The sequence below is a fragment of the Poecilia latipinna genome, unplaced genomic scaffold (assembly GCF_001443285.1).
Source record: "Poecilia latipinna isolate Pla-1442-1.1 unplaced genomic scaffold, P_latipinna-1.0 Scaffold297, whole genome shotgun sequence".
Lineage (NCBI taxonomy): Eukaryota > Metazoa > Chordata > Actinopteri > Cyprinodontiformes > Poeciliidae > Poecilia > Poecilia latipinna.
The window spans coordinates 381,548-407,625 of NW_015112913.1; the positions used below are offsets into that span (position 1 = coordinate 381,548).

Below are 26,078 nucleotides of genomic sequence, written 5' to 3' on the forward strand. Positions count from 1 at the left end.
TTGCCAATCCCCTGCGTTGGCAGTGCATACAGGAATCCTTTGTGCCCCTATGTGTTGTTTCCTTCCCAGAAAATACGCCTTCTAGAGTTATTAAAATGGTTTCTGATTCACATTTTGTGGGATCAAATTTCTTTCTGCCTCCTCCATCGTCACCATCAACCTTTGTTTTGGTTGTTGTAACGCTGCCAAATTTTTTGGCTTACCAATTGTGTTTCCATTCCTAAAAAAAAAAGAGTTAATTACACAACTATGCAAAGCAAAACAAAATACTTCACTGATATACAAACAGAAATGTGCACATAGTTTTTAGATAAAGCAGATATAGTGCAAGTGGAGCAGGTCACTTTCCTCCACTGTCCCCTGAGAATAGCTTTACAGAACCAGTATGTCTTTTGTTAAGGGTGAAACATTAGCTGTATAACTATGACAATCTGGCAATACAGGTCTGTTTCACAATGATGATGCCCAGAAGAGAAAAAAAAAAAAAGGTGATCAGAGCTTACAAACAACAGAAAGACGGATTCTCAGTTTCCAACATGATGATGGCTACAGTGGGTTGTAACTACAGACAACTTGGGTGGGACTTTGTTTCTTCACACGCTATACAGGATTATCTCTGGATTATTCTCAGATATCATAAACATGACATTTGTGCTGGAGTCAAAGTATGGATGGGGGGGATGTTAGCATGGATTAGCATGAAAAGCGAAAGCAAAAGTCAACAAAACAAGTCACTTGTCTTGTGACTTGTCACAAGACAATGCCACACAGAGCATTTAGTTTCATCCCCCTTGAGTAAAACTTTTGTAGCATGTGCTTTTTTAGGTTTACACTACTAGAAACTGAGATTCTGTCTATTTTTCTCTGCAAAGTAATTTTTGCTGCCAGATCGAATTGAGACAAATCTATGAGCTTCAATCGTCAACCTTTGCCAGAAATCCTCAAAACATTTAGGTGCAGACGTTGGCTGGGTTATTTTTTTTGCATTTCATTACATCTCTGGCTTTACGTCTAGGATTCTTGTCTTGTTGGACATTAAATCTGTACTCCAAGCTCAAACCTTCCAGGCTTGTTTTGCATTTAAGCTCAATTCATTTTCACCAACTAAGTAGCAAACTAACTAACTAATTTCCATTACCCTTCTGGACAGAAGCATTCCGACAGCATGGTGCTGCCAACACCATGCTACACAGCTGGGCCGGTGTTCTCAGAGTGATATGCAGTGTTATTTTTCTGCCACACAGAGCATTGTTCAAGCAGGCCCTGGCCTGTCTTGTGTATTATTTGGTCTTCAAGATGAAATCTGTTCTTCAATTATCTCTACAAAAACCCAGACTTCTTAAAGCAATTGTGTGCAATGGAATTTACTGTATGTACAAGAGTAAAGGGAGTGAATACACAGAGGCCACATTTATCAAATATTTATATATAAAAAAAAACAAAACATCAAGGCATGCAAATAAGTTTTTAATGCACTGTAAATAAAAGACATGCAACACACCTTTTCTGCTCTGCTGGATGACTGAGAGAGGAGGTGTAGACACCTTCATAGCCAGGCCGTAAGCCCCTTTGAAGGAGTGGCTGTCCCTCACTATGAAGCAGCCAGGCTCCTTCTCCTTCAAAACTGAAATAGCTAAAATAATACAAAGAAACTGTGTTTGAGCATTACATGTTTTTTTTTTTTGTTTTTGTTTCTTCAATTAAGTAATAATAATCTAAACCCATTCAGAATAAAGCACACCTACCTTGATCTCTTGAAATATCTGGTTTGTACCAGAATTTTGATGTATCCTGAACAAACTTTACCGTCACCTGCTTGCTGACCAGCACATCTGGAATAAAAATAATAATAGAAGTACTGAGTTAAAGAACAACACACTAAGTCATAAGAAAAAAAAAAAGTACTAACCTGGGAGAGGTGAGGCAGCAAGTGGTGTCTGAGCTGACAAGTCGGGCAGCACGTTAGGGAAAGGAATACTCAGGGAGCTCCCACTATGGGGACTCGAGAACCCGCTGAGGGCTGGAGATACGGTCCCCAGTGAATGCTCTCCATCTGATACCCTCTTTTTTTCAGGAAGCAGAGGAGGCTGTGTCTGGGGAAACTGTAGCTGATGTTGACCGTCCATTGAAGCTAGAAGATCCCTGTCGATACCCATGTCCAGACAGTTTTTGCCGTAGCCGTGAAGTGAGCTGTCTTGCTCGTCAAAGCGCTGGGGGCTACGGCTGATTGTGTAGCTAGCCAAACGGCTTCGCTGGCTGCTCCGCGGAGAGCTGTGTGCGTTGGGGACAGGATGTGCATGAGGGTGGTGTAACGGCGGATGTAAGGGAGAGTGATGGCCATATTCGAGAGACACCGAGGGCGGTGGCGGCTGTCGGACAGATGGGTAGTTGCTCAGGGAGGAGTGGTGGGTCAGGACATGATGCTCTGGCCAGGACTGACTTACAGATGAGCTGGATAAATAAGACATTAAATGAAAAGTTAATGATGGCACAAAAATTGCTGTTAAACAACTTCGAGTGCCTCACAAATGTATTTATTCTCCTGAGACTTTCCCACATTATATAACAACTGTTTACGACTACAAAGATCAACACATCTTATTTAACGGGACATACCAATGCAAAGGAACACATAATTATGAAATGGAAAGAATCAATGCACGGTTTGCAACATGTTATCCAAAAAAAAAAAAAAAAAAAAAAAAAAAAAAAAAAAAAAACAACAACAAACTAATAAGGGTTGCAGGCATGTGATTTGACCTACTTTTACTCTAATGCCACAAAATGAAACCTAGTGCACCTGGTTTCTTCTAGAAATCATCCATTTAGTAAATAAAGTCTCCCTGTTTAATTGAATCTCAGTATAAATACAGTTGTTCAGTAAATGAGTCATAGGTTTGCTATAGCACCGCATAGAGCAAAAAGCATCATGCAAACCAAGGAACATAGCAGACACGCCAGTTGTGGAGAAGTTCAAAGACGGTCAAGTTATAAAACAAACTCATGAGCTTCAAACATCTCACAGAACGCTGTGCAATCTGTCAAGTAGAGTACAAGAAAGTTTGATATATAGTTGCGGCACTACCTGTCTGACTGCTGATGATTTCCAGTGATGGAGGTAGAGTATGTTGAATTTAGCATCCTGTGGCAGCTGATGGAGGAATCTGGCAAAGTCTCAAAGCTCACATGATTGATCACAGAATGTCCATGAGGTTCTGCAGAGTTACCAAAAATAATGTAAAGAAAATTACTAAAAAAAAAACAAAAAAACCAAAAAAATAAAACAACAGCAACAACAAAAAAATACAGGAAGAACCAAACTGAGGAACTCATTAATTTGATAGTACTTTGCATAGTTCTAGAAAAATGTCAAATATAAATTAATGCTAGCACATATGGACAGTAAATAAAAGAGAAAATCTGCAAAAAATTTGAGGAAAAAGCCCTGGTTTAAATTGCATAATATGAATTGGAATTAACAGTAATAAAACTGTCCACAGGCACCAAAATGATCTGGTCTATATATACATAAAACCAATCACTGATTATTTCTGCCACAACCCACTTAGTCAACAAATCAAGAAGCCAAACTAAAGCTGAAAATTAAAAAACAGCTTACCATAATTATCTGAAACCCTTATTTAAATAAACCATAATCTGAGCCACAGCTATATACTAACAATCTTATATTTCAACAGAGTGCCTCTCCGTGTGATCTAAAGCTAAAAGGGGTTTTTTGTTTTCTCCCTGTTCCCCCTGTGTGAACACACTCACACACAGAGACTTTTTTATGAAGGAAGAAAAGTTTTTTTTCTATGCCATGCCTTCTAGTTGGTAACCATGGAGATGCAGCTGAACTGAATGCAGGCCTGTCTGGGGCACAGCAGGGGTACAGATCTGCAACCAACCCTACAACCTTTAGAAATACTGTATATCTTTGGGGATCAAGTGAAAAAAAAAAAGGCAGGGACAGAATGCAAAAATGAAAGTAAAACTTTTGTGATTTCCCAGAGAACAATGTCTAAGCACTAAGACAACAATGTACAAACTTAAAACTCAGCGATATGCATGTAATCACAGGGTGTGCCCCTTCTCAGATAAAGACCACAGCTCAACAAAAAAGAAACAATGAAGATATTTATAAAAATGCCCTATTCCACAAGACAAAACCACACATGCAATCTTCTTGGGGCAGAAAATTGTTCTGGGAATCTCCCTTCGTCTGTTGCACAAACAGGATCTTTTTTCCTGTTCCCTGATAACAACAATGTCAGCATTATTTAGGGCATCACGGATGAGTCCAGATAGTTTGTTTCCCTGCTTCAATCACAGTCACAGGTCAGACATGAAAGGCGACTCCTGGTAGAGAGAGCGAGAGAGAACTAGGGAAAAAAAAAAAGGTCGTAACTAGCTGACACACACAGACTTTTAGGAAGAAATGTTTTCTTCCTAAACTGATGAACCTCCAGATGTTAATAGAGAACCCAAATTCTTCACTTGAAGTTAAATCTTCCCATTACATGTTTCCCCTTTCTTAAGGAATAGCTCAGCATTTTTCTAAGTGTGTCTCTTTGAAGTCGATAACTGTTGGTCACCTTCAGCGTAAGTCCACATTCATAAAGTCCCTGAGGCTAAAGCTTCAGTCTAGTCTTAGAGTGCCCAGTGGTGGGCTTCCACTGTTTGACTATAACACCAATACCAAAAAAAAAAACAAAAAAACATAGGACTTTACTCTGTGATTTTAGAAAACGATCTACTGTTAAGGTGTTTGTATTGCGTTCGTGTTAAACAAAACCTGATGATTATTTACAATGGCTTCATATAAAAGTAAATTGTTATAAAAATCCTAACAAATAGTGTTGACGTAAACCATTGAAATATTTTTGTTCTAGTTTTTTTATGCATGTCAGAATCTCAATCAGAATGCGTTTCACACAGGAGGATCAACGGTGGTGCACCGTTTTACTCCAATAAAAGTCCTTTCCCCATTCCCCAGGCAAGACCCCGGGTCCTTTCAGACCTGCGATTAGCAACCTCTGGGTCCGGCTAATCTGCATTTACTAAATGAAGATCCCAAGAGAAACATCAATCGCTTATAACAGTTTAACGAAACATTTGAAAAAAAATCTGAATGATCTCTATAGAACAGAAACTTCCTACACATGCAGGCTACTGGTCCTACCTTGATTTGTTCCGAAGCCTCCAAACGACTGCATGTTGGGAGACGGAATTTGCCTGAGTTCACTGAACTCGGACATAGTTTTCACTGGAAATACAAAGATGAGGTGGGTGTGGCAGTGTTTACACAGAATGAGATCCCTCATTAATTTCACAGAACATGTTACTTACCGTAAGGTGTTGGTGGTGAGATGGGGAATGCAGGAGTGGGTGGAGTCATGTCAAGTCCCGTCTCAATTCCACCAGTGTTGTCTAGGCCCTGGGTTCTATAACCGGTACTGTCACTTCTGTACAACGTGGGATGCTACAATAGATGATACATGAAACACATCTTACAACACAAAACAACTATATATGGCATAAAGACATGATTTGGGAAGAAGCAACTGCTAAGCATACCTGAAACTGAGAGACACATGGGGGGTATGTCTGCTGGCCCTTGTACTCCTCTGGGTCACCCCAGCCTGAGTTACAAAAGTCTGAGTGATGATCCATTACATCCTTCCCTTGGCAACTCAAACTCCGTGTGATGCCACTTCGCACATCATTGGACTGGGCAACTGCATACACACAAGTACACAGCAACAACATGTTGATTAAATATTAACACAGCTTTATGAGCATAACAAACTTCAAGGCAGTAAGTTTAAAAAAAAAAATACACGATCAGACATTAAATCAGGCAAAGTGTTTCCCTGCATCATGAACTTTTTGAGGTGAATTACGATTCCCAATTATTCATTTTTTGATGAAATACCAGAAATATGAAAAAGGAAATACAAGGATTTTTCAAATCATCTTTATGAAAGTCAGACTTTTACGTACAATAAGATTACTATGCCTTTTTAAAAAAAAAAAGTGAAAGCCTAAGAAAATATGGCGTGGCTTCGTAAGCTTCTAATATCTTAACTCACAACATGTGGACGTGTTTTAAGGCGACACCTGAAAGACGCTGCTTCCTTATGAGGCGTCATTGAAAAATGAAATCAGCAAAAACATCAGGTCGAACATTGTGGACCCCAACAAGTCTCATTCATCCTCTCAGGATACAAGTGACCCACATGAGGATTTCCAGACTTTTTACCATTCAGAAAGAAGATGGGTTTTGTGTTTAAGAGATGATTGTGCTTAGGTGAGAAATGAGCAAATCAACCCAAAAATAAAAGCACTCGGCATTTTCTTATGAAGGTCAACACACATTAACCATCTCAGACTGAAGTGTCTGTAGGACATGTTTAGTGTACTTCAGCCTTGGAAAACTTTACATGGAGCTTTACTGATTCCAATAGAACCGGCTCAAAAAGGTCAAGTGCCAGGCCTAGGAATGATGCCCACCCACGGGAGACAGCCAGTGTGGGTTGCTTGATAGGAAAGGTGCGTAGGGGTGTATTGTTGATGAACGTCTGATGCCTGGAAATTTGCATCGCTGTTTACAACAAAATCCCAACTATGAAGTATGGGAGTGGCAGTATTCTGTTTCAGGGGAGTTTTGCAGGAGGAGGGACAAATATGCCTCACAAAAAAAAAAAAGAAAAAAAAAAACAAACACATAAAGTATGACCAAAGTACACTTCGTGGAAAGACTGAAGCAATAGCTTATAGCAGAAGGGGGAGGATTGCCTCTCCAAATGAGCAACGACCAGGAGCATAGCTCCAAATTAGTTGCAAAGTGTCCTGTTATGGAGGATACATAAGGAAACCCTGATAAAAGTCTCAAAGCACTGGGCTAGAATCCCACAAATTATTGGGAGAACCATAATTCCTGTAATGTTTGGACCAGTCATAAAATATAAAAAGTAAGTTCGACCAAATGCTAAGGAAACAGATGTAAACTTCGGAATTAAAAAAAAAAAAGAGAGAAATCTTGCTTATCATTGAGGCATTTAGCCATTGAAATAAATTTGGTAATCCTAAGTGACCTGGAAGAGGAAACATTTACTCTAATCTACTGTCAGACACCGAGGGCAAAATGGTTATGTGTCTATTTACACTGGGTGTGTAAACATCTGGTTTCAACTGCATGTTCCCCAGCCAGAAATGTTTTAAAAGTTGATATGAAACAAACTTATTTTACTTAAAAGTGTCTTCGGTTGATCAAAGGGTATTTTTTTTTTAGAGGAGAAGTCCAGTGTGGGCTAAAGGAGAGCAAGGAGTTTGAGTCTGTGTGACTGTGTGTGGGTGTGTGTGACTCCTGTAGGAAGTGTTGCCACTCATCACCAGAGTGTTAATTTGAGCCCTCCCAGTGAGGTCTGACCGCTTGAGCACTAAAGAATGCTAATGATGAAGAAGTGCTAATGCCTTGGATTGTTATTCATTTTGCCTGGTACAAACATGAATGGGACCCATAGGAGCACTTTGCACTCAGGTTGTTCAGTGATATGCTGCAACAGCTGCACGGTAGAACTGTTGATGGGATATTTTGTAACTGTGCAATAAGTTAACATCTAAAATGAAAGTTGCTGTCCAGTTCCAACAAAATCAAGGAGATGGATACTAACATACCAAGTGGAAGGTCATATTTTGACCTACACCTTCACATTTTAGGAAGTGGAGCTCAAGTTTCAGCTTCTGGTCTCAGAATCATTCCGATGAACAGCTCCACTCAACTCTAACTGTGCCACTGACTGTGATGGAGGATGCCAGCCTGCATCTAGAGCAGCTTTTGTGTACGTACTGCAGTGCTGGCAAACACAGCAGAGTGAAATCATTGGGTTAGATCCCAGTTGGGAAACCATGGCTCTGGTATCTGAATTTAGCCAGAGAATTTATTCTGCTAAACGATGGCATTTAAATCATTTAAAGCTGGTTAAATGATTTTCTAAACGGATTTCACAGAGTTGTGTGATAATTTTTAGTTTTTGGCACACGGCACAAATACAATATTAACATTTTGCTCTGTTTTTTTTCTGCATTTTTCTTTTCACTTTGTGCTATTTAACACTGACTCATTCAACTAACAAAACGTTTGCAGAAAGGCTTGTCAAATTTACAGTTTCTGGTATGGATATAGCATTTAGTATGTGTGCCCTTCGAACAGAAACTAGGTGCTTCAGTTAGTTTATGTTATACTTTGCTCACCTTTTTTGATTATTTGCATTAGGTTTCTATGTGTGACTTGTGTTGTTTATAGTAAATGTTTTTCAATGATAATTGCAACAGCAGCTGCCATAAGGCTGCAATGATTCATAATGGTCCTTTCTTCTCTTCAGAGCTCCATCAGTTATTTGCAGTGTAGATTGAACAAAGTGTCGTTTTAGTCTACACTGACATTTTAGAATGACACCAATGCTTCAAATTTGATAGCTGCACAATCATGATAAAAATCTGATCTGTTGCCCAATGGAGGCCATTAGAGTACAGTAAACTCATTGTCATGTTTAAGAAAGCAGTTTGAGATCCACTAATGCAATATTGCATCCCTCTATTTGTGACATAATACATCAAACGTTTTATGCAAATGACTGTACAATTTCTGATTGAATAAGAGTAAAGAAAAAAAAAATATTGTATCCTTATAGTGTATGTGTCTTTTCAACAATAGTTTCTAAAGAGAAATTTGAACAGATAAATATATGTGGAGACTCCGAGATCTAGAGCATAGATAAATTAATACTAAGGCTAATCAAGAAGCTACTGCAGTGCAAGCATCACCACAGAAAAACTAACTAAAAATATTTACCCTCTGGTGCTAGATCTTTACAGTAAGGCTGATTCATGCTAGCCTGTGTTAACACATCACAGATATCTGTGAGGAGTTTGCACAGAACCTGACACACATGAAAAGACAAAACTCGCTGCAGTCTGATTGACCTGCAAGATCATAAACAGCTTTGCCAGAATACTACAGAGCAAACTCCCCACTCACACCCATAGGCACAGAAATACCTGCATTGGATGTTGATAGCTTCAACCCGGGAAGTGTGATATCTTAAGGGCTAAAAAAAAGTAACTTAAATTACTTACAATAAATCTTGATTGTAAAAAACTAAAAGTAGCTGAAATGGTTAACGTTAACTTGTCTTCCTGCTGTAAGAAGACTAGAAGAAGGATAAAACTTGGTAGATTATTTCTAAAAACAACTGTAAAAGCTACCACTTTTCATCTTCCTTTAGCTTTCTTTCCAAATGAAGCATTTGAGTTTATTTACGGTGACAGGTAAGTATTTGGAATCAAATGGAAAAAGGTGCGCCTGCAGGCTCACTTGTTCCTCCTTTGGAAATTCCTAAGGTCTCTACATTGCTCCCCCATTCCTCCGCCCTCTTCTGCAACTGCAAGCTATGATTCATGAAGCTACATGGCTTTCCATGTTTTCTCCGCATGGCTGGGTTTCTGTTTGACTGCACCTTCTTCAGTCAACGTCCTATTACATTATAACCTGAGCTTAATCTAATACACAAAGGGTACAATCTGCACAGGACAAAGATATAAACTTCACAAACTTTGTTTGATTAAATGATAAAATGTTTATTTAAGTTGGTCTGATAAGGTTTAGCAAGGGGAAAAAAGTGAAAAAGAACTCTGATCTAATCGTTTATTTTTTTCACAACACTGATGGTATCAGATGCATGGGAAACAAGATGGCAAACTTTATTCTTCATTATGGATGTAACAGGCATGTATCTAATTCAGATGCAAGTGCTTGAAAGTGCTTACAATGCATAACTGTGTTTTTTTTTTTTTTTTTTTTTTCAAAATAATACACTAGTAACTATTTTTTAATGAAAATGTAATCTTGTCGGTCATAAGCTAAGCATTTAGTCTCTACTATCAAAGTTCAAGAAGCAGAGATGTTCACAAAGACTGATAAAGAGCTGCTCTCTCTTTCTTTGAGCACCTTTACTGATCTTGCACTCAGTTAGTTTCACATACAAGTTTGGACAGAACTCTTCCCATAAAAAAAAACAAAATCTGAAATCCTGGCAGGAACCCTACCATTTCTGTCATGAAAACATGCTGGAAGGGAGAAACAAGAGAACAAGGTTCAATCATCCTTTGATTGCCAAAAAAGCTATTCGTATACTTAGTTCTTATATATTTTACCTGAAGATGACATTTTTAAATTATAAGTAAAAAAAAAAAAAAAAAAAACTTAAAATAAACTTATGGTGGTGACGACAGGCGTCGTAAATTTAATGGTTATGGCACCTTCATAATGGAGGGGAGAGAAAGGTTGAAGGAAGAAAGAATAACGTCTGCTGAATGGCCAGAAGATTGAATGAATGGTAAATATATTGCTGGACAGAGGGATGAATGGACATATTAATGACAAAAAATACTCAACAGAGGATAAATGCATGGAATTAAGGACATTTGAAGATTTAATAGATGGCTGGCTAAAAGGAAGAATGAATAGTTAATGGACAAGTTAAGTTACGTAAAGAACAGAAGATGGAGATATACACAGTAGGTAGTTTGAGGGACAGACAGACAAATGGATGGATGGGTGATAGTGATGGGTGATGGACTGTTAGGAAATAGTATGAAGAACTGTGGACAACAGGATGGATGAACAGACAGACAGAACAGACAGACATCAGATGGATGGAAAGATGAATTAATGGATAGTCGATGGGTGAATTAATCAACAGATGAACGAATGTGTGGACAAAGGAATGGTTGAATGGACAATGGACAATGAAAGGATGTGACTTCTGGAAAGCATTCTATAGGAAAAAGTCTTCAACATTCTTCAATTTTACCCTTTTCTATTTACCAAAGTTACCAAATAAACCAAATTGCACACTATTCCTGAAAGCCCCGCACACTAATTTCAACCTCAGACTACACAAGCCCCATTATCTAACTCTACTTTCATTAAATATTTCATTCACTGACGAGACTTCAAGAACACCCAGGCTGACTATCTTACCTGTCTGCGGTGGGTTTTTTAGAGTTGCTGTGTTAGAATCGTTGAATCTGACATCAATGCTGTTTGAATTTTTGTTGATTAAGCCGTTGAACTGTGTCCCGCCGTCCTTCTTGGTGGACTTGCTGAAGCTCGATCTAGGCACAAACATGGGATCCAGATCCATGATCAGCTGATTTAGCTGGTCAATGGAGTTATCAATATCCATTGTTAGGGATTTTATCTCGTCATCATGTTTGTTATTGTTGTTGTTATTATTGGTGGTTGGCTGTTCCTTGTGAGGTACTGTGTTCTTGACACTTTCCATTTTTGTGTCCCTGATGTGGTTCTGTGGCTGGTTGGCCAGACTTTCTTTGGGTGAACCGCTCCCAGATTTGATCCCAGAATACCTTTCTGTCTCATTTCCATCCTCAGGCATGTAGTTAAACTGCTGCGCAGCGACCATCTGCTGCTGCCAAACCCAGGACTGTGTGGAGTAGCTCTCCTGTCTGTAAACATGCTGCTTTGGTGTAGGAGCACTGCTGGGGTTTGAAGAAGTCACAGAGTTGCTTCTGGAGCTCAAAAAGGTTCTTCTCTCAAAATCATCCGTTTGTTGAGGTGCAGTGTGATGTAAGTGGTGCTGGTTGTGATGATCCTCTGATCCAGGACACCCAAACCCGTCCGAAAGAAGGGAGTTTTGGCTGCTCTTGTGGCACGAGGACGACAGAGTTCCCAGGCTGTCCAAACTGTGCAGATCATGGCCTGTGTTGACTTCATCGTCAAGGATGTCCGTCTCTCTCTCTCGGGGCCGGGTGTCTCCATTAAAGTGCAACTGTACTGGAAGTGTCTGTTTCAAGCCCAACTTCGGGCCTGGGTCATCCATCTCATCCAGGGAGGGATCCTCGAGACCAAAACCACTAAGGAGCTGCTTCAGCTGGACCTTCTCCTGTGGACTGGGTCCCTGGTTAGCCCTCACAGTAGTGGTGGTGGTGCTGCTGCTGCTGCTGGTGGTGCTGGTGGTGGTGGTGACGACAGGTGTCTGTCTTTCTGCCCACAGAGACGTGCTGGACAGGCCTGAGTCGCTGCTCACAGACAGGGCGTGGTCACTATGGTCAGGGCTGGAGGTAGTGGAGGTTGTGCGGGTCCCTCTTCCCAGTGTGGCTTCTCCACAGACAGCGCTCCTCTTGCTAGCTGCTTTGTCCTGGTTTAGGCCCTGAGAGCGTGGCGCTGCAAAACAGAAGAGATGCTGCAGCTTCATACAGTCAGCTGGTATGGTCACACGCAGATACAAGACAAACAGGGGGACTCACAAAGACAAGACTCCATCAAACGTCTACAGTCATTTTCTACAATTGACAGGGAACACAACAGGAATCACAGCTCAACTCATAAAATCAACATTTAAAACAGGACATGAAACCAAGTCATCAGAATAGTTCAGGATGTCTGAAGTGAGGCTCTGTTAAAAAAATTATAAACAGTTAATATCTTACCTGCGGTGGATAACTGTTTTAGAATCTTGATTTGGTATTATTCAGATTAGCTAGTTTTGACAACAAGACAATTTTAACTTCACTTAGTTTAACTGATTTGCTCCGAACCATGCAAATCTTCTTGCAGGACCTTTTACATATAGTTGTAATAATCTCTTATCTCCAAAATTTGTATGACCCTGATGAGTGTGGTGCTCAAAGTAGGTTATGAATGTCAAACTTTCTTTAAATATTGATTTCATTTAAACATTTAATATTCAAAACTGGCAGCTTTAGGAACTACTAATGTTTTTATTCAATAGAAAAAATGTGTGTTTGAAACTGTGAAACGATGTCATGAGACAGTTGACGCTTTTATTCACTAGTGTCTAAAAGGATGTGGTTTAGAAAAGTAATATAATTTATTTCTTTTTTTCTTTTAATCTGCCATTTAAAGTGGCATAGGTCTTACAATACATTAAATCAGTGTCTGATTGGCTGATCAGCCCCTTGTGACATCTCCATGTCATGAAGCTTGGTTCTGGTTCTAATCCAGAAGACCCTTGCTGTGGTGCATTGCACACTTCATCGGGTCAGGTTGCTTTAAATGTTTTTTGTTTTCATCTTACACATTGTTGTCAGAATGGCTGGTGCAGAGCATTAAGTTGTTCAGAAAAAGTAACAGAAACTAAAGCACAGTTTTAAGTTGTATCCCTGGACGTTCTGGTGTTGAAAGCTGGGTCAGAGCTTTTGAATTTGTGCTGTCTTTTCAATTCTTAGATACATACAAAGCTTTCTTTGAATTGTCAATAGAGATCACTCGATGTAAAGAAAAATAAAACTTTCACCTTCATCCTTCAGAAATAATAAGGCGGCTTCATTTGATACATACTATGACAGGGATCGTCTTATACTATTGGCAAGGTTTAATATTAGGTTACTTATTTCACCACTGCATAAATGGTTTTAACTGCTTATGACCTTTTAACAGAACCTCATTTCAAAAACCCTAAGCTTTCCATTTAAAATACTGGAAGGGGAAAAACAAATTAATCATTTCACCCTACTGAAACAACCTACTTATCTTTTCCTTTCACTTCTTCTAATTGTAAAGCAAACATAGCCCACAGTTCCATTATTATCAGTCCACCAGGTCAAATGCCAAAATTCCAAGTAACGCCATGACATTTGTGATGGCCAGTATTGCCCTTCATATTCAGGTCATGGATACAATGTCAAATATTGCACAGGCTCCCGCAAGTTTTAGATGACTAGAAGGCTGCATTCCTCTCGCTTTCCCTTGCCCTTTGACCCTCAGCATATGTCCAAACAACCTTCTTAATCCTCAGATGCTACAGATAAAAAAAAAAGAAAACTTCAAATACAGAGTTAAAGATACTGTCTCACTGTCATTCTTACTCTGTCTCAACAAAAAGAAGCTAGAATTTAACTCCTATGCCTCCTGTCTCAAGCTACTACCTTAAGTGCTTGGCTTCCCAAAAAACTATGACCAGAAGGTTTCGAATAACTGACAAGCATGATAAAACCTTTCCCCCGTTCCCTCCCTTCTTTTCTCCCGCAAAGGTTACTTTTATGTATGGTTTGGGCCCCACACAAATCTGCATCCCATCTCCAACAGCTTAAGTATAAAGCTCAGCGCAGGCCTGTTCTGCCGGGAGTTTTCCAACAAATCCTTCTCCTGACATTCCATTTAGCAAAGCGTAAGCCGGCATTTAACCTCTTCACCTCAATTCTTGCCATTTTTTTCCTTCATCAACTCTGACATCCAGCACTGCCCCCCAACCATGCACTCCTTCATGGCCACCCATCGACTTCAAGAGGAAAATCTCTTACCTTCACTTTCCTTGCCAGGTTAGAATTTCAGAAATTCAAGGTCTCAGGTGAAGCCAAACATGTGAAGGAGAACAAGCCATGCAGATGCACGAGAACAAACGTGGCTTATAATAACGGGAGGCAAATCTCGAAAGTTTCATTAAGTTAGCTGGTTTTCTTTTTCTGCTGTGAAGGTGAGAGTATTTGCACTCTACAGAGGAGAGGTGGGGGGGGAATAAGGGGTTTGAAATCTCCATATAAGGGCAAAGGAATGTAAACAAGTGAGGCGGAGCTATTGAGCTGAACAGGGTTGGAGGAAACGAGTAACCCGACCTCTCGCCTCTATTTTACGGGACTACCCCACTGGGGAAAAGAAGGAATAGGAGGCAGGCAAAATAGCGATATATCGTATGAGAAAGGGATGGGGGTTGGGGAGAAGACAGAGGATGAAAACAACATTCCTGGAGCTCAAGACATATCCACTCTGTAAAAAAGACACTTTGTAATTAAAGGCAAAGATTAACTTCTGCCAGGAGCCCAGAGCTATTTTCATGAAAAATTGCAGGCAAGTTGTTTTTCCTCTCAATCTCGTGTGTCAGAAGAAGACACATTATCTGCCTTCAAGCACAAAACGGGATAAAAACATGTAAAAAAAAAAAAGCCTTGTTAGAGATCATGAACTGTTTTTGAACAAACAGATTTAAGTCATTTTGCTCACGCTGGATATGCAGCCATAGCTTCACAAGTATTTTAAAAGCTTGTGAGCTGGAGAAAAAAAAAAAAATCACTCATTTCTGCATTCTTCTATTCATTACATTTGGTATTATGGTGCTGTCAGTCCTTTAAAAAATATCCACCAATTACAGTGCAGAGAGAAGAAAAACCACAACTCTTCCGTAAGTTGCGCTAGCTTTAGGAAGTCTGGTTGGGTACGACTATGCAATTACCCAGCCCTCTCTGTTCCGTCTCGTTTATAACCTTTTTTGCCTTTCCACTAAAAGTGGGAGTCAAAAACATAATGAAGACAATAATATTTTCTGAATATCCAAAAAAAAAAAAAAATTTTAATGGGCCTTGTCTATTCGTAGACAGTGGAAGTAAAAAGTTGAAATTGGCCAGCAGCATTCTTTTATTGTTTCATAGATGCAAACTACTACACCCAAAACAGATTTGACAAACGGAGATGCACAAGCTCCACCAGAATGATGAGGTCGTTGTGATTATAATTAATGAGGTCATTGGAATATTCAACAAAAACATTGCTATCCATTATGTTTCCATTAACTTAAAGTCCTAATCTATGGAGAGATTTTTTTTTTTTATCTCGTCTTTCTTTGCACAATAGCTTAAGCTCAGACAGAGTGAAATGACGGTGTCTGTGAACAGCAATATTCAAGTCTTACCAAAGATTCACAATTGGATTTAGGTCTGGAACTTCCAACACTAGTCTCAAATCTTTTTCAGCCTCTAGCTGTTTATCTTCTTGGATTGCATTGCATTTAACTTCATTCAACTTCCTGCCAAACCTTCCCACCAATGTGTCATTTTTTTCCGTCCACATTACAATTATGCACCATTGTGACTTGGTCTATCATATAATCCCAGCAAAACACATTTAAGTTTGTGCTTGTAACTTTTTATATCGCTTGTACCTTTCCATGCTACGTTCCATTTTGAATATTTTTGAGAAGCACTATACGTGTGCTTTTAGAATGTGCATTACATGAACAATGACTTACAGATGGGGTGTTATGTAAAATCATGGCAGCCATTCAGGTATGCTTACTCATACAAAGAGATGCTTATTTCAACAAAAGCTCCTACATGGAGGTGCAGTTTCCAGCCAAGCTTCCACCAGTCAGAGCACCCCTCCCCCAGCTCCATCAGACTAGCGGCAGCAACAATTAGCAAACACTTAGTGAAGCTGCACATCTGCTGAGCCCATTATACTCAGTCCATCGTTCTTTAGAACGGTTGTAAATGGCATAATGGATGAACATTGTTTGGGTGACTTGCTGGAGGTAGAATGTGGGGGAAAAGCAGGAGATTTGATAGAGGCCAATTTCAAGGCATGAAGTTACAATGTCAAATTTGTTTGAGGTTACGTTTTATTTACAGCATTTTTTAACAACTGACGGTATGTGACTGTGCTATAAAGTGGAACTAAGTTCCTGGAAAATACACAGTTCCTCCACTTTAAATGAGAGCACAACGTGAGAGAATACTCAGAAAAGACAAATTCAATTCGAGTAAATTTCAGGATTTGCGAAAATTTACTTTGAGTATTTATGCTTAGAATTTGACAATGCAGTCGGTTTTAGACTTTTACCCAAAATGCAAGCCTAAAGAATTCAACAAAAACACCAAATGTAGCATAATGCGTGATCATATAATATGAAACTTATCTTGTCAGCTAAGTTGTATGGGGAACAAAAAAAGTGTAAGACTTTTATATATGCATTACAATATTGACTCAACTTTTAATCAAATCTCATTCCATCTATAAAAGATAGTGACAAATTAGAAGCAGGGTTTGTGGCGACACTAAGCAAAGACACCCGACCAGTTCAAAAATAAACTAAACCAAACAACAATCATCTTAATTCTCACTTTGCAGCAAACACACTCTACCAATTAAAATAGAGACACCGAGGTAAATAACGTTTTCTTCTCACAACCTTATCACTAAGGTGTCAAACAGCTTCCAGACTTCCTCCTCCGGAGACGTCACTGGGTGAGAGTGTCTTTGAAGCAAACTGGTTCAGGGCGAGCTCTTCTGGTAAGTAGATGCAGAATTTCAGCTAAGTTTTCCATCCCTCCTCTCATATGTTCGAGTTTACATGCGAAAACAAAGCTGTAAACATCCCACATGAATGCTGTGGAACCAAGGGAGTCGGGATATAGAAAAGCTCTTTTGTTCATGCCTCCCCTTTCCTTTGATGAATTCTTAAATTTGTGTGGTTTTCTTTTCATTGCAATCCCAGAAGCTGGCGTTAAAACTTCGTGTGGACGTGCTTGTTTTTTTTTTTGTTTTTTTTGTTGTTGTTTTTTTTAAAATGAAAGTTAAAAAAAAAAAAAAAAAGGCTGACTGTTTTCATCAAGTCAAGCTTGGCTTATAAAAACACTCAATGAACACTGGGAAAGGGTGGATTTGGGTTTTAATGTTACTACCACGTAGCTCTATTCTGAGAGGTTGTTGTGAATGCTGTGGTTGAGTGGAGAGCGACAACCACAGCGAGGACAAGACGCTCCGACAGGGTGGTTCTCTAAGTACATATGTGTATATAACTATATATATACATATTTGCATGTGGGTGTCCATGAGTGAGAATTTGTACATGTGTGGGATCCCTATTAACTTGAAGAGTCAACAAAGAAGAAATCTCTTGAGAACCCCCGGCTCTTCCTCTGAACCCAGCATTCCCAAAGTGAAACAGCACTGCTTTCCACAAAAACAACACCTCTTGCCATTCTCGTCATACTGCATGCCAAGGTAGCATTTTGACCACTTTCCTTTCTCGCCACTTTAAAAGGGTTACATAAACCATGTTAGTGTCACTGGTGTGAGAGGTTATTCATAAATAGCTTGGGCTATTTTTGGGGAAAGAAAAAAGGGGGTTAGTGTGACTGTTTGTTTATGCAGAACAGTAACTACTTTGAAATAGCACCTGTGATTCGGGCTGCATTCATGAAATTTCCAATTTCAGTAGGTGAATCATCATTGTAGACCTTAGAGGTGAAATAACGTCTTCTGAGTCAAATTACAACTAAAGCAGCATAGCGTCTGTACCTTCACCATCACAGATGTTCTTGTACGAGTCCCAGCGGGTCAGAGGATCTGCTGTGTTGTAATCAACAATAACATCGGGTCCGTTTTGCCACCTGTCAGCACCTGAAAACAAAATCCACACTCTTGAAGAACCTAAAAATATGTAATATGTATTACAGACACACCTCACGTAAATGCAAAACACAAAAGTCAGTGAATATCAATAGCAAATTACGAAAACTAAATTAAAACACAAAAAATAAGGAAATAGGATTACAAGAAAGACTAGTGCTAATGTTATAACTTCCAACTAGAACAGCTGATTCTTTTTTTTACCATCAGAAAGGTAAAAAATAAAAAATGCAAACAGTAAAAACAGAAAGGTTGAGTGATTTTTTTTTTATTATTTGATTTTTTTAAGTGAAGCATTCTTACCACCCTTTCTCTTCACAAAGTAAAATAAAAGTTTATCTGAAAGGGTCTCGTTTTTCTTTTTCCACCAAACTAAATTTAGTGAAAACTACTACCAAAAGTAGCTTTACGTGCAACTCCAGTATGTGGAGATCGTCATATTAACAAATTAGGCACATAGGCGTACATAACACAGTGAATAACACAGAGCCACGTAGTTTCTTTCCAGTTGGGTTCGGAGGACAGCACATGCTGTGTTTCTTTACCTCTCTGTCAGCACACACTTCATACTACATTTCCCCTCTGTGGCGTTCCACATCCCCTCTCACCAGGGGAGCAGAGCGAGGAGGAAAAATTAAGATGGCACTCTATCTACCTTTCTAATTAATCAAGCTTGTGTTTGCTTATTAAAAAAAACAACAACAAAAAAAACTGCACAAGCAAAACTTACCTGGAATTCTTTCTGGTCCTTCAGAAAAGATAAGTTCAACCTTGCTGTAATCTGGAAATCTGGGATCTATAATGACAGCAAACACAGGAATGGTGTAACTGTTTTGGCATTCAGAACTGGAAAATGTACTCTTCTACTGTCTTTCTTTCACAACACAAGAAAAATTGCCAGTAAAATCTGTGTCCAGTCTGAGTTTAGTGGGGACCTTATGAAGCAGGAGAGCTGCTGTTTACTAGGAACTGCAGGTTGAGGCCTGTTTTTAGAGGTTTTTTTTTTTTTTTTTTTTTTTGCAGGTGTACCTTTGTTGGCATTCTCCATGTCCTCCTTTTCAAATATCAGGTTGTAACCCTGTACTGCTCCCGTGTGGAACTGGAGCCGGAAAATCACCTCCCGTTCTGACGTTACATCACTTTTGTGATAGCATTTAATCTACAAAAAGAAAGCAAGAAATCAACATGATTACAGCAGTCAGTATCTTTGTGAACATGTCTTGTTGTCTCTCTCTTTTCTTTTTTTTTGTTTCCTACCATGATGTCCCCTTTCAGGAGCTGGGCAGGCTCCAGATTGATACACACGCGATCCCTGTGATTTGAACCAATGTGACTTGAACAAAAACAACAGGTGGTATGGTCAAAGTGAGCTGGCGCAAAGAAGCCGTTACTTAAATTGAATTAAAATTAGCATTATTAGCATAATTAAAATTTGAGCGACTTACTAGACTCCAGAGGAGTACACTGCTTGCATTCCTTGGTAGACTTTGATGTATGGGCAACACACTGAACACAAAAGAAAAAAAACAAAACAAAGGAAAACCTGCAATTAATGTTTTTTTCAAGGTACTTTGATAACATGACCTCTGGGCATTATTTCGCTGAGGGCTGAAGTGTGATAAGCTGTTGTTGTGGGAAAAGAATTTTAGCTCCAAGATGTGATGACGACTTCTTGTTGATTCAAGGAAATGAGCAAAAACAATAATTTCCACCTAAGCACCTCAAAATGAAAGAATTCCCAGTGCTCTGTTGTGAACAGGGAATTTAGGAGAAGATTACGTTTTTTTACACAATGTCCATGTGCCTGAGCATGCGAGTGTGTTGGGGAAAAAAAAAAAAAGAAATAGGAATATAGTTCAAATAAGACTCTGATGTGGCTATGTTTAACCCTTTCATTGTAATTTCCCTGACTCTGGTGGGTGGATATTTTGATAAAGCAGTATGACTTTAACCTCTGCTGGCAGCCTCAAAGTTTGGGATCCCATGGAGGACGACACAGTGCAGGAACAAAGGTGAGGCGTTGATCTTCATGGACCCACTTAGTAAACTGTTGAGGATCCAAACATACCTGACGGGAATGCAAAGGTGAAGAGATTAACATTCAGCAAGACTATTAGGAGGTTTCCCACAACAGAAAACGTGTTGAATCATGCAGCAGAGAGCGGAAGGAATGTATATTACACAGGCTTCCAATAAATTACCCACTTATCCTTAATTACTCCAAGAGTAATTTAACTTTTAATAAAAGTGTTTATTAGATGTTCACTAATTTTGCAGCCGTCTGGTTCAGATGCGTCACTAAATGCCGTCAGATGTCTGATCTTGGACCAGAATTTATTTACAAACCCCTTAATGTGTAAATGTGATGCCTGTAAAGAATGACAAAATAAGCTATAGGTTTGAATATTTCTTTTTTTGTGATAGATAGAGGTAGTAAAGAAAATGAATGAAAATTTACCAAAATTTTTACCTCACTAATAAAGGAGAATGAAACTATTTGATGATGGCTGATGCCTTTAAAGAAATGCTGGGAGTTTGTAGTTTTTTATCCATTTCATGTATGCCAATTTTCTTTTCTTTTTTTTTCTCTCTGTTTTTAGAGATAAATTCAAGGGGACATTGGCTGAATTTAATCTATGGTGCACATCTACCCGTTCTGTATGGTTTAACACATTTAAATAGTTTCCAGTGTCACCTGAAAATATCAGTAACCATCAAAACACAATGAGGTGGTTACCAGTGCAGAATAACGTTTATACAGCCACAGTTAACTTCCAATGATTTAGCCAAATTGAACTATTAATACAAACTTTGGGCATAAATATGTATAAATAAATCCTGCTTATAATAGTTTTCTTGAATAATAGAAAAATTCTTCCTCCTAAACCTAAAGGAATGTCAATTGTCATGTACTACAACTATTTAGATGAACGTGATAGCTGGTAGATCGGTCTGTGATCAAATATTAAAAGTTTTTGTCATTTTATTTTATTTTTTATTAAGTCAACAAAAAACTTATGATCTTCAGCATAAAAACTAATATATTTGTTAACAAACATTCAACAATTGATGGCATACTTTTTTTTTAGTTATAATTTGCCACAGCGTAGGAAGAGCTTAGCACTATTAGTTAGTTGCTGAATTACAGTGGCCATTATTGGAGAAGAAAAAAAGTTCTCAAAATAAATTTGAAGTATAGTATAGAAAAAGTTATTCACAACCTCCACAGATGAAAAATATCTTGCTGAAAGTTTTGACAGACATTCATGGGCGAGATGGGTAGACGAAACACTTCAGCACATCAGTGTGAGCAGTGATGAATCACAAAATGTTAGAATTACACCAGGTCATTACGAGAGCCTTTTCTTATTTAAACAGCAGATGCCCATCAGCTAAAAGGTATTGACTGTATGCTATGGAAAAAAGTGGGTTGGAAACCTGAACGTTTGGAGGGGGATGCATATTGGGTCAAACAGGACATGGTGTGGCCCTTCCATGCCTCTGAATGGTAGGGTACAGCTCTGTTATGGGTCTTACCGCTTCTGTGAAGGTGTCATCAGAGCTGAGACCTTGTCATCGTAGTATTTCCTCATGGCAAAGCGGTCCAATGCTTGATCAGCACTTTGAGGGAGACAGAAAGACGCACTAAACACTTTAGGTAATTATGACTCAAGAGAGAGCTTACACTCTGGACTATAATAGTGCTAACCCAAACTCGCTTCAGTTGCAGCAAGGCAGACATTTACACACACTCACGTCTGAAAACAGGGAAAGTAAGTTGAGAGACAGAATATTCCAGGAGAGAGGAAGAGAATCAGCCTTAAGTAAACACAGAGGGACAGAGAGAGGGCCGAGTGTGTGCACAGCTTGGTTTATTCAGACAGACCTAAAGCTAATAGACCCCACCGCATTTTAACCAGACCTCTGCTTCCTTTCCTCTGCTTCCTCTTAATTTGTTTCTTTCCCTTCTCCTTCTCTTTGTCTTCTTTTCGTTTGTGTTCTGACATCTACATTCAGACCAGCGAGCTACACTCTCTCTCAGTTGGGCAAAAGCTTAAATTAGAAACCGGCTTAATCAAATGGTGACCTGTGCTCAAGCAACAGTGTCTTTCCATGTGCAGGAGAGAGCCAGACTGGATTTAAAAAAAAAAATATATATATATATATATACCTCCAGGTTTTTGTGATTGATAAAAGTAATGGAAAAATCCATCATTTTGGAGGCTTTACCTCCTTAATTGTAACCAATAAATGACTACAAACTCAATTTGAAAAACAAACTGAAATGTTTCCAGAATACCAGAATAGAAATGCATATAGTATAAGTACAAACACCCTCTCATGTCTATGTTCAGAATTAATGAACAGCAGATTCATCTTTCAACACCACAATGACCTAAAGCATGCATCCAAATCAATAGACTGGAAGCTTAGCAGTAGTTCAGCTAAACCCAACCTGATTTCAATATCCAGAGAAAATCTGAAGAGAGCTGTGAGCATTAAATGTTCAAACAATCTGATAGATATGAAGCAAAGTGAAGAAATACTGCCAGTATTTGCTATCCTGACTCAGTGCTGTAATAGAATAAAAACAAACTATACCATTTAGAGAGTGGATACCTTTACAGGATACCTTTACAGCTAAAGTATTTTTTTATTATTCTCCTTAAGATTTCAGTGTGTTGTATGGTTGATTTTAAAGGATATGAATCACCTTTTTTATTTTGTATTTATTTAAAGCATGATAGTAGTATAAAATCATGGACAAGAACAAGGAATGCAAAAGATACGTATTTTTGTACCACAGTAATCTTGACCTTATAGGTTCAGAAAGAATTACTCCTGATCTCATTCATTTTCTTATAAGGAAAAATCTGTCATTTTTCAAACCAACAGTTTGAAAAAAAAAAGATGTTTCAGTTCCCTGAAGCATCAGTTCTTTTGAAATTGCCTTTGCCAGCAATGCTCGTCAGAAAATAAAAAGGGCATTGTTCTTGAGAAATACATATTTTGAAACCAACACTCTGGCCGGGGGATATCACAGGGTAAACACATGCTTCAGAGTTGATTCATGCAATTCAATCCAGGGTGATTCATGGCTCAAATCATGTGGTTTTCTTTTCATTCTGGAACCGGAAACTTTTGAGTCACTTTTCCAAATCACCTTAAGCCAAAATTAAAGGAGGCAGATAAATTAAATGTGGTCCAGCAATGACATTGGTTATGGTCTAAACAAAATGAGTCTGCAGAAATGGTTGCGGTTCATTGTTCACTGACAACAAAGCGTGAATGCACATATGTTATGATGAATCTTGACTTCAGGGGGAAGGAAAAGAAGACCTTTATAGTAACATAACAGAAATCACAACATGGGTTGTGGTTACCTGGCAGACACGTCAGTGAAATGCACAAAGGAGGAAATGACAACACCAATTCGACCCTTGCCACCCTGCGAAAAACAAAATATGACATAGGATGACTCAGCACATGTGGTTTTTCTACTTTTACAGGCCTGCAAATACACCAAAAATATTATTTGAGTTCAATGGTTTCTTTTTACAAAATTTTCCATCTTTAAAAGCTTTAAGTTTTTTAGTTCTAAGCTAAATTTAAATGTTATTAAAACAGCAAAGAAGTTCTTTGCAGTACTTAGTTAACCCTTGTGTTTACAAATGAGGTCCAACCAAGTTTTACGTGTGTAAAACTTGTAAATGGGTTACAAGTGTTACGTGTGATACAAGTTTTACACGCGTAAAACTTGTATCATTTGCCACAGTCCTCGCACGCACAAGGGTTAAACCTAATTTTATTACGTTTGCCAACTGTGCTAATTAACCCAGATGCTCATCAAAAAAAACTATTCAGCATTCTAACTTCTAACCTTAGAGTTCTTAACACTGATGCAAGAATATGTTGTAAGACTGTACTGCATTCACCGAGAGAATGAAACAAAATAACATGTTCCAATATTCAGATGTAGAATTAATAACCATACTGAAGCAAAAACCACAGTATTTAAAAGAACAGAAAACTAAAAATGTATTTTGTCTGCAAAGGTTTTGGGGGCAAGGAAACACAACTTCGTTCATTCAATGTGACTGTTTTATTTTTGTATTATAGTACTACACTGCATTAAAAAAAAATCAAATATTCTATATTCAAGATCAGCCTAATGAATTGAAATCATTGTACATAATCTCTAATAGATTAGGATTTTCCATTGACATTCTCACTGATGCCAGCAAAGTGTAAAAACACAAATTGCTGTAAAGGCCAGTACTTAAAGGTTAAACTGATTTAAGTTTATGTGTTATATTCTAAGAAAAGGTATTTTTCTTAATCTTGCTGTATTTATTTTGATAAAACAATAAGGGTTCAGAACAAAAATACATAATAAGTAATTTGCTTAATAACTGATAAATTCAGCTGAGAAATTTTTGATGGGGTCAGCTCTAGAGTATTCTAACTGTGCAATCAGAAACTGAAAAACACAGGTGATCCTCCATGTTGAGTACACACTCACCCTGCAGTGTATAACGACCACATGTAACGGGTCGGCATTGAGCCAACTCTCCATGGCCTTACAGATGGTGCAGATCTTATCCAGCGGAGGAGCGTGTAGGTCTGGCCAACCGGTGTCCAAAGTCTACAAAATATCACAGTTTATGCCACTCTTTCCTTTACTTGGCCTGGTTGTTTCAGAAAATATTATCGAGCAGAAACGATACACTGTATATCCGTACCTTTGGGTTCATTCTGGTGAGGTCGTGTCTTCTCTCTGACAGGTTAATAATCTAAAGAAAACAACAAACCACAGACTAACAACAACATCTTACTGATTTCTGCTTTAATTCCAACTCTTAGCATGATTAAAGGTGCGATCTGAGATCAATACCTTCATCCAAAAAGAACCTATTAGTTCTAGTTCAGATCAATGCGATGTGGACTCTCACATTTGTCTTCTTCTAATTCTTAAGGGTGAGACGGAGAATCAACACTCACCAGGTAATTGTCTGCATGCTTGGATTTGAGCATTCGTGTGACATCCTTCAGATTAAGCGAGTAGATCTCCTCAGAGCAGCCCCGAGGGAAGGAGACGGCGATGATCCGCTCTGTGATATAGGTGAGGTCGAGCTCGTAACCCTCCTCCATCTTAAAGTTTCCTGTTATTCCTTTCGAGAAACATACAGACTGGTTACACAGAAGAACAAAGCACTGCAGTTCTCTCACACCATTCCCATTTTAAGCAGGTGACTTTACTTAAGTCAATATTTGATGGTCAAAGTCCCCAGCTTCAGTTATTGTGTCTGACGTTTCCACAGATATCACTGGGGAAAGAAAAGACTCCAGCTCCACATTATAAGATAGAGAATACTTTACACAGCAATGGTCAACAGAAATGTGTTGCAAGTACTGTACTAACTAAGCAAAGCCTTTTCTGCACAGGACAGATAATTGCAACGTGTCTGCAGTGCGAAAGGAGTATCACAACAATGGTATTAAGTAACAGTGACAAAGTATAAAAAAAAAATAAAAAAAAAGGAAAAAAAAAAGCAAAAGAGTTCCAGTTGAAACCAGTTGTAAATCCCTTTGTGGCAGTGTGTCCCAGTTACCTCATGGACGTCAACTTCCTGCTGTGGTGGTACAGACTCTAAAGACCGAGTCATCATTTACCACCCCCTCCAAACTCCACACACAGATGTTTTGCTTTGTTATCTACTCATCTCTGTGTAAGCGTGCTGCCCGTTAGCTAGAGAATAAGATATTTTATAGTTCTAATAGACTGTTAGAACTGTTGGAAATGATAACGTGAACAGACGATTGAAAATACCATAAAGGATGTAAATGG

General features: G+C 38.7%; 1 protein-coding gene across 3 annotated transcripts in view; it reads right to left on the reverse strand.

Annotated features, from left to right (window-relative positions):
* LOC106948625 (tensin-3) overlaps positions 1–26,064 on the reverse strand; it is a 31,672-nt gene extending 5,608 nt beyond the window's left edge. For 2 of the 3 annotated variants that reach the window (XR_001425216.1, XM_015034402.1), the window contains exons 1-19: positions 25,232–26,064; positions 24,973–25,023; positions 24,753–24,875; positions 23,614–23,678; positions 21,767–21,850; positions 20,182–20,297; positions 19,675–19,735; positions 19,487–19,562; positions 19,259–19,388; positions 18,960–19,025; positions 18,119–18,220; positions 11,048–12,250; positions 5,578–5,738; positions 5,350–5,482; positions 5,183–5,266; positions 3,086–3,215; positions 1,910–2,451; positions 1,746–1,832; positions 1,502–1,633 (exon numbers count right to left, since the gene is read on the reverse strand). Coding sequence is in view for 2 of the 3 variants with exons in the window: in XM_015034402.1 (XP_014889888.1) it covers positions 1,502–1,633; positions 1,746–1,832; positions 1,910–2,451; positions 3,086–3,215; positions 5,183–5,266; positions 5,350–5,482; positions 5,578–5,738; positions 11,048–12,250; positions 18,119–18,220; positions 18,960–19,025; positions 19,259–19,388; positions 19,487–19,562; positions 19,675–19,735; positions 20,182–20,297; positions 21,767–21,850; positions 23,614–23,678; positions 24,753–24,875; positions 24,973–25,023; positions 25,232–25,381 (3,496 nt within the window). In the remaining variant the exon portion in view is untranslated. The remainder of the gene's footprint in view (positions 1–1,501; positions 1,634–1,745; positions 1,833–1,909; positions 2,452–3,085; positions 3,216–5,182; positions 5,267–5,349; positions 5,483–5,577; positions 5,739–11,047; positions 12,251–18,118; positions 18,221–18,959; positions 19,026–19,258; positions 19,389–19,486; positions 19,563–19,674; positions 19,736–20,181; positions 20,298–21,766; positions 21,851–23,613; positions 23,679–24,752; positions 24,876–24,972; positions 25,024–25,231) is intronic. The other variant, XM_015034403.1, reaches the window with a different exon arrangement.
* Positions 26,065–26,078: the final 14 nt, after the last annotated feature.